Raw genomic sequence first — 7,954 nt, forward strand, 5'->3', positions numbered from 1 at the left:
CTCATAACTGAGATTTAATCCTCTAGGATGTGCTGTAAAATGCATTTTCAGAATAAATCAAGAATCCACTCACTCACTACTATCTTCCCTGCTCACACCCCAGACAAGCAGTAGCCTCCCCAGCCTGGACCCTGTGCTGTTTCCCTCAGGCTCCTCTGCTCCTCCCTCGCCCTTCACCTCCTGCCTCTGCACAGCAGCCTGGCTGACCCTTCCAGAGAGCAGTCATAGCAGGTCCTCCTCTGTTTGTATCATCCTATGACCTCACAGCTTACTGAGATAAAATCAACCCCCTCTAACATCCTGGAGGCCCACAGGATCTGGCCGGACATGGGATCTCATCACAATTCCTTTTCCTTCAGCCCCAGCTGCCTCCTGGCTCCCCCTTGAACACAGAACCCTCGTGCATTTGCCCTGGAGGCTCCTCTGCCTGGAGAGAACCTCCGCTAGACCTCCTTGTGGACAATCCTTCATGTTCTCCACATCTTTACTCAAAGGTCACCTTTTCAGTGAGGCCCCTGTGCACCCTAGTAACACAGCCACCTGCCCTGTCCCCACACACTCATACTCTGCGTCACCTTCCTCAGAGCATTTACCAACCTATACGGGAAACACTTCACTCACTAGGCTCACAGTCATGCTCTGCCCCTTCCTTCTAGAACACATTGCACATGGTGGACAAGGTTTTTCAGTTGTTAGTTCACTGAGTTCTCCTAGATGCAAAAAGAGTGTGTCATGTCTCCATCACACAACAAATATCAGTTGAATGAATGGGCAGTAAAGCACTTCCCTATTCCAGAGATAGTGTCTTTATTAATGTGACCTCAGGCCACATGCTGTCTCATTGCAGTTACAGCACAACATCCATTCGCACCGACCTCAATGCGGCCTATATTTTACTCATAAAGGCTGATCTCCCTTCCCTCCCACACCGATCAGCCCGCATACCACACACAAGGCTCTATCTCTTCAGAAAGGGAAGATCCTTCGCTTCCGGCTCCTATATTCAACCCGCTGTGATTTTATTAGACTAGCTTTCTAAATCTATGAGTTGAGATGGGAGCCAATAGTAGCCTTAGAAGATGTAAGGGCAGAAAAGGGGGCAGACTGCAGAGAAGAGAGAAGTCCAGCAAGAATTAAGTCAAGATAAGAAAACTATCGGGTCCCTCTTCTTTGCAAGTTCCATCACGTGGTTCTTTTTAAAGATGGAGAAAAGTTGGAAGAAGAATCCGGCAAAATTTCTAGGATGGCAAGAGCTGGATGGCTCTGAAATTTCCCTCTTGACACCGCTGAGATCCTGTGTGTATGGATCCCTTGACTTGTGGGGACAATGACAGGCAAAGTGACCCCTGCTGCTGTCAGAGATGGGATCACCCAGAGAAGAATGAGACCAGGACTCTACACATGAAAAAGAACAGTCATTACAGCAACAACAATAATAGCAATAACTAAATAAGCAAAATATAAACACATTCAAAAATGACAGGAGCTAAGGATTGGTTCAAGGCCTGAGCCTAGGCTAACCGTTTAAGAAACGCACCCTGCCCATGGTGCTGGAGATACAAGGCCCAGGTGACTTCTCAGTCCATGATCACAGGTCCTTGGTGGAAAAAGGATTTACTGAAGGGACAAGGACAATGGAATGGAGAAGAGTGACCAGTCCAGGAGTGACCATGGGCAGTGCATGCATGCCCACCAGGCATGGTTCACTGACTGGGCACAGGCCCTGTCCATACTCCTCACAACCTCCTCCTGTTCTCCTGCAGCTGACTCAGCACAGCAAACCTGTGGATGGATCTGGAAGGTTCTCAGTGTTTCAGTTTATTTCCTCTTTCAAACTTTAGGAATCCTCATCTTTATTATCCAATCCCCCTTCATAGCATCAATTAGAAAAAACAAATTCATCTATACAGATTTTATCTTCAAAAAGGAAATAAGACATCATTACTCAGTGCATATGAAGCAAAGAGCTTCACGTTATGCCAATAGGAGCACAGATACATTCAGATGCAGCTGCAGAAAGAGGGGTCTGGGGATATGACATCACAAAGCAGGACCGAGCATCACTCAGTCCCCACAGGGCAGCTGTCTCACACTGTGAGAGAAAAGAATCAGGAACCAGTTCAGGCGGTCATGTAAGGGCTGACATTCTCCACAGCCCCCCACACGCTCACATGTCCCACTCAGAGACCCCCACCACCCAGTGTGTCCCCTCTGCCCCAACTACTCTCCCAATCTAGACACCCCAGTGTCTCACCTTTAGGAACCGTGAGAGACACATCAGAGCCCTGGGCACTGTCACTGCCTGGGGGAGAACAAGACCAGGATGTGGTCAGAACCCACAGGAGAGAAACTAGAGAAGGCACTTTGAGGAGGGTGAGCCCCCCATGGCCTCCTGTCTGCACCCTCACAAGGGTCTCAGGAATCACCCCCTCCATACTTACTTGAAGCCTGGGTGTAGATCCGTCCTTTTTCACCTGTGATAAGAAAATATCACGTGAGAGGCCAGGGAGAAGGCTGAGTCATGAGATCCTAGAGGAACATCTAGTCCTGGACCTCAGAGAACTTTCTGGAACTGTGGTCAAAACTCATGCCAGGATCAGGAACACAGAGAAGGGAGACGTGTAAGGACGGGGCCACCTGCCCTCCTGGAGGTCCTCAGCAAGGACCTCCCTCTGACCTTCAAGTGCTGGAAACCTGGTCCCCAACTGGAATTAGGAAGGTGAAAAATTTCTCTTTCATTTTCACACGTGTTTTAGAAAAGGAAAATATTAGCATCAGCTCCAGACACCACATGTGTGTGGAGGGTACTTTCCAGTAACCAGCCAGGTAAACTTCTACCTGGGCTGAAACCCCCAGTGAGACAAGAAAACTCAGGTCCCTCCCTGTCTTCCCTACCTCAGCGTTTCTTACTCCAGATCACAGCTCTAGCCACCACAGCCACCACGAGGAGAACCAGGACAAGAATGATGCCCATGATGGGGACAGAGGGCTGAGGAGGTTCTGTGGAGGCAAGGGAAGAGGCCCTGACCTCAGGCTTGAGCCCTGACCTTGCTGAACTGAGTCCTGAAGGGCTCCTGCTTTATCTGAGAGGAAACTCCATTCCTACCCCCTCCTTTACCCCATCTCAGGGTGAGGGGCCCCTGAAGCCCCTCGTGCTGCACACGGCACGTGTATCTCTGCTCCTCTCCAGAAGGCACCGCCAGGGCCGCCCACTTCTGGAAGGTTCCGTCCCCTGAAGGCCTGGTTTCCACAAGCTCCATGTCCTGGATCTGGTCCTCCCCATTGCGTTGCCAGGTCAGTGAGATCTCCTCAGGGTAGAAGCCCAGGGCCCAGCACCTCAGGGTGACCTCACGCTCAGAGCTGGGGTGATGGGCCACATGTGCCTTTGGAGGGTCTGAGGAAGAATCAGAAAAGTCACAGTTTGTGTTACCTCCATGGGTCACTAAAGCAGCATCATGTGACCATCCTGAGAAAGGACAGACAGTAATTTTTTCCCCCAGCTTTAGTGAGGTATACTTAACAAAAACTACACATTTAGAGTGTACTACATGTCAGTTTGATATATATGTACACTGTGAAGGTAATTAATGTATTCATCAACTTGCCTTATGTGTGTGTCTGTTTGACAGGTGTGATGAAAATGATTAAGATCAATTTTAAAGTATACAATACAGGATTATTATTAACTATAGTCACCAGGCTGTACATCAGATCCCCAGACTTATTATGAACTTTTTTTACCCTCTAAGCTATGGAACATTGAAGACCATATTTTTGAAAAAAGCAGCACAAGAGCTAGATAAATTCCTCAAATCAGAAATCAGGGATGATCTATATTAGTCCTTGGAAATTTCTAGAATAAGAGACTAGGATAGGTGCTCTAAAAATGTGAGGGGGAGAATACAGACTAAAGGTCCTGATTCTGGTGAAGGCTGAATGACTCAGAAAAGCTGGAGTCAGGCCTCCTAAGATGCTCTCAGGGTGAGAACAGGCCTTGAGAGAGAAAGTCATGGATCACAAGATGGTGGCCAGGGTTACAGGGCACCGCTGACCAGCTATTTCAGGGATGGTTTGTTTCCTGCTTCTTCGTCAAAGACACTGGATTCCTTAATTGTCCTTCAGAGAAGTGGGGCCACTGGTGACTGTCTTGTACAGAATATGAAAACCCGGGCGGATTTCCTCCCTCTCCTGACAAGAACCTGGGGCGCTGTTTCCACAGGGACCCCATTTTCCTCTCCTCGTGGGAAGCCAGCTCCGGCCCGAGGGGAGATCAGGGCGGCCCCGTGCCCCTCGTACCTGCGCGCAGCAGCGTGTCCTTCCCGTTCTCCAGGTGTCTGCGGAGCAACTTCACGCACTCGCCCTCCAGGTAGTTCCTGAATCTCTCCGCCTCACCTGCCGCCTCCCACTTGCGCTTGGTGATCTGAGCCGCTGTGTCCGCCGCGGTCCAGGAGCGCAGGTCCTCGTTCAGGGCGAGGTAATCTTTGCCGTCATAGGCGAGCTGATTATACCCGCGGAGGAGGCGCCCGTCCGACCCCACGCCGCAGCCGTGCATCCACTGGATGGTGTGAGACCCTGACCCACCCCGACCACCCGCGGTGATTAAACCCAAACTGAAAATGAAACCGGGTCAAGTCCCCACCGGCTTCTCCAGGCAGGGGGCCGGGCGTGTTCTACAATGTTGGGGTGACCCTCGGACTCGCCGACTCGGGGGGACCCGGACCGGTCCCTGGGGATGGGGGTCGTGACCCGGACCCTGGCTGCGTCGCTCACCGGCCTCGCTCTGGTTGTAGTAGCCGAGTAGGGTGTTCAGGTTTGCTCGGAAAGTCTGTGTGTTTTCCTTTTGTATCCGCGTCTCTTGATCCCAATACTCCGGCCCCTCATCCTCCACCCACCGCGCCCGCGGCTCCATCCTCGGATCTGGACGGTCGCTGTCGAACCGCACGAACTGCGTGTCGTCCACGTAGCCGACGGTGATGAAGCGGGGCTCCCCGAGGCCGGGCCGGGACACGGCGGTGAGGAAATACCTCATGGAGTGAGGGCCTGAGAGCGGGGAGGGGTGAGACGGCCCGACCTCCCCGCGGCGCGCGTCCCGGGTCCGAGGTGATGGGACAGGGAGGGCGGAAGGGTCGTAGGGTCAATGAGATGGAAGAGGTCGAAGACCGGCCCGAACTTCGGAGGGGGAAGAAAAGAGGGGTCGGGATGCAACGGAGGGACAGGACGGGACCCGGGGAGGGGGCGGGTCTGGGCAGAGCAGTCGGGGTCGCTCGTTCCCTGGGGTCTTGCCCACCAGACTCCCGGAAGATCCCCTCGCCTCTCCCCGCAGAGGTCGTTCCCTCCCGACCCCGCACTCACCCGCCCGTGTGTCTCGGGGGACCAGGACCCCCAAGAGGAGCAGGAGGAGGGTTCGCGGCCCCATGACGCACAGCCTCTGGGTCTGGGAAGAAGCAGAATCCGGGCGGGTCGGTGGAGACTTTGCAATCGGGATCCGCGGAGAGGCTGATTGGTTTCTCTAGAAACCGAACACCCAGTGGCAGTGAGAACTGGAGCGGCGTCACGAGTGTCCAAGCAGGAGGGCTCGACACAGGTTGTGAGAGAGAAAGTGAAACTCGGGGAGAAGGGGAATCCCTAACATGGAGCGTCCCAGCCCCAGACACCGCCCTTGACCCTGAGATCCGGAGAGGCTCTCCTTCCAGGGACCTGGGACTTTGCCCTGATACCTCCCTTCCTGCTAGGTAGGATGTTCAAACTACCGCACAAATTGCACTCATCTCACAGGCTAGCAAAGTAATGCTCAAAATTCTCCAAACCAGGCTTCAACAGTACGTGAATCGTGAACTTTCAGATGTTCAAGCTGGATTTAGAAAAGCCAGAGGAGCCAGAGATCAAATTACCAGCCTGCGCTGGATCATCGAAAAAGCAAGAGAGTTCCAGAAAAACATCTACTTCTGTTTTAAACTGTGGAAAATTCTTCAAGAGATGGGAATAGCAGACCACCTGACCTGCCTCCTGAGAAATCTCTACGCAGGGCAAGAAACAACAGTTACAACCGGACATGAAGCAACAGACTGGTTCCAAATTGGGAAAGGAGTGCATCAGGGATGTTTATTGTCACCCTGCTTATTTAATTCATATGAAGAGTACATCATCGGAGAAGGCAATGGCACCCCACTCTGGTACTCTTGCCTGGAAAATCCCATGGACGGAGGAGCCTGGTAGGCTGCAGTCCATGGGGTTTGGAAGAGTCAGACAGGACTGAGCGACTTCACTTTCACTTTTCACTTTTCACTTTCATACATTGGAGAAGGAAATGGCAACCCACTCCAGTGTTCTTGCCTGGAGAATCCCAGGGACAGGGGAGCCTGGTGGGCTGCAGTCTCTGGGGTCGCACAGAGTCGGACGTGACTGAAGCGACTTAGCAGCAGCAGCAGCAGCAGCAGCAGTGTACATCATGCAAAATTTGGGCTGGATAAAGCACAAGCTGGAATCAAGATTGCCAGGAGAAATTTCGATAACCTCAGATATGCAGATGACACCATCCTTAGGGCAGAAAGTGAAGAAACTAAAGAGCCTCTTGATGAAAGTGAAAGAGGAGAGTGAAAATGTTGGCTTAAAACTTAACATTCAGAAAACTAAGATCAGGGCATCTGGTCCCATAACTTCCTGGCAAATAGATGGGGAAACAATGGAAACAGTGAGAGTTTATTTTGGGGGGCTCCAAAATCACTGCAGATGGTGACTGCAGCCATGAAATTAAAAGATGTTTACTCCTTGGAAGAAAATCTATGATCAACCTAGACAGCATATTGAAAAGAGACATTACTTTGCTAACAAAGGTCCGTTTAGTCAAAGCTATGACTTTTCCAGTAGTCATGTATGGATGTCAGAGTTGGACTACAAAGAAACCTGAGTGCCGAAGAACCGATGCTTTTGAAGTGTGGTGTTGGAAAAGACTCTTGAGAGTCCCTTGGACTGCAAGGAGAACAGTCAATTTTAAAGGAAATCAGTCCTGAATATTCATTGGAAGGACTGAAGCTGAAGCTCCAATACTTTTGCCACCAGATGTGAAGTACTGATTTATCAGAAAAGACCCTGGGCAAAGATTGAAGGCAAGCGGAGAAGGGGATGACAGAGGATGAGATGGTTAGAGGGCATCACTGACTCAATGGACATAAGTTTGAGCAAGTTTCAGGAGATGGTGATGTATAGGGAAGCCTGGCGTGTTGCGGTCCATGGGGTCACAAAGAGTCGGAGTCAACTGAGCGCCTGAACTGAACTCCCTTTCTGCACCAAGAACTCTTTGTCCCACCGTCTCCCCGAGTCCAAGTTCTGGGGCTGTTTGTGATTTTGATTAAAATATCTACACAATCTTACAAATTAGTGAGGACCCCAAGGATAGTATTATGTGACCACTTCTATGCATATTTTCCATACTACGAATAATAAACCTTAAAGATTTTTGTTAGTTTATTTAGAATAATATTAATATGAATAACTATTTCCCAAAATAAACAGGGTAGTGAGAAGCATGGAGCTTTTTACATTTTTTCCAAGTCTCTTTCTTGTCTCTTTCGCTAGAAGACCACTGGGTTTTCAGGTTTGCATCTGCATTGAGTTTGTTATTTTGATTGAAGTGTATGAAAGTGAAAAAGCTCACACATACTTAGGAGAAGTATATTTTAATAATCTTTTCAGATAATTGTGGATGTTCATCTTGGATACAAACTAAAACTATACAAATTGTAGTTTCTCAAAGGTTTTTTCCACAGTGGACCTGAAACAATATCATTGACTATTTTCTATTCTGTTACATTAAAATCCATAAGCCTATTTTGCACATTGAGCATCTCTTGTACTATTATAATATTTCTACAAAGTAATACATTGTTTCACTTAATTAGAGTCGGACACGACTGAAGCGAATTAGCAGCAGCAGCCTAATATGTATTCATATCCC

At 49.8% G+C, this 7,954-nt stretch overlaps 1 protein-coding gene across 6 annotated transcripts; it reads right to left on the reverse strand.

Annotated features, from left to right (window-relative positions):
• Positions 1 to 790: 790 nt before the first annotated feature.
• Positions 791 to 5,453, reverse strand: BOLA-NC1 (non-classical MHC class I antigen). Of its 6 annotated transcripts, NR_198909.1 has the most exons (8): positions 5,353 to 5,453; positions 4,771 to 5,040; positions 4,297 to 4,572; positions 3,107 to 3,394; positions 2,896 to 3,000; positions 2,442 to 2,474; positions 2,255 to 2,302; positions 794 to 2,092 (listed from the first exon to the last, which is right to left on the reverse strand). NR_198909.1 is itself a non-coding variant. In NM_001435204.1 (7 exons), exons 1-7 carry the CDS (start codon positions 5,414 to 5,416, stop codon positions 1,139 to 1,141), a joined length of 1,224 nt encoding a protein of 407 aa, NP_001422133.1. In that variant the 5' UTR covers positions 5,417 to 5,453; the 3' UTR covers positions 794 to 1,138. The 6 variants fall into 6 exon arrangements, 5 of the variants coding, with proteins under 5 accessions (XP_059736271.1, NP_001422133.1, NP_001422132.1 ...); NM_001435204.1 differs by lacking the exon at positions 2,896 to 3,000 and having other exon boundaries at positions 794 to 1,395; positions 3,119 to 3,394; NM_001435203.1 differs by lacking the exon at positions 2,896 to 3,000 and having other exon boundaries at positions 3,119 to 3,394.
• Positions 5,454 to 7,954: the final 2,501 nt, after the last annotated feature.

Source organism: Bos taurus, chromosome 23, assembly GCF_002263795.3.
Source record: "Bos taurus isolate L1 Dominette 01449 registration number 42190680 breed Hereford chromosome 23, ARS-UCD2.0, whole genome shotgun sequence".
NCBI classification, from domain to species: Eukaryota; Metazoa; Chordata; class Mammalia; order Artiodactyla; family Bovidae; genus Bos; species Bos taurus.

Excerpts from the sequence above, each read along its gene's own strand:
- BOLA-NC1 (NM_001435204.1), bottom strand. The coding sequence starts at position 5,416 with ATGGGGCCGCGAACCCTCCTCCTGCTCCTCTTGGGGGTCCTGGTCCCC. Across the intron at positions 4,573-4,770 it reads CTACAACCAGAGCGAGGCCG|GGTCTCACACCATCCAGTGG; the intron begins GTGAGCGACGCA and ends GGGGTGGGTCAG. Across the intron at positions 2,303-2,441 it reads GATCTACACCCAGGCTTCAA|GCAGTGACAGTGCCCAGGGC; the intron begins GTAAGTATGGAG and ends GTTCTCCCCCAG.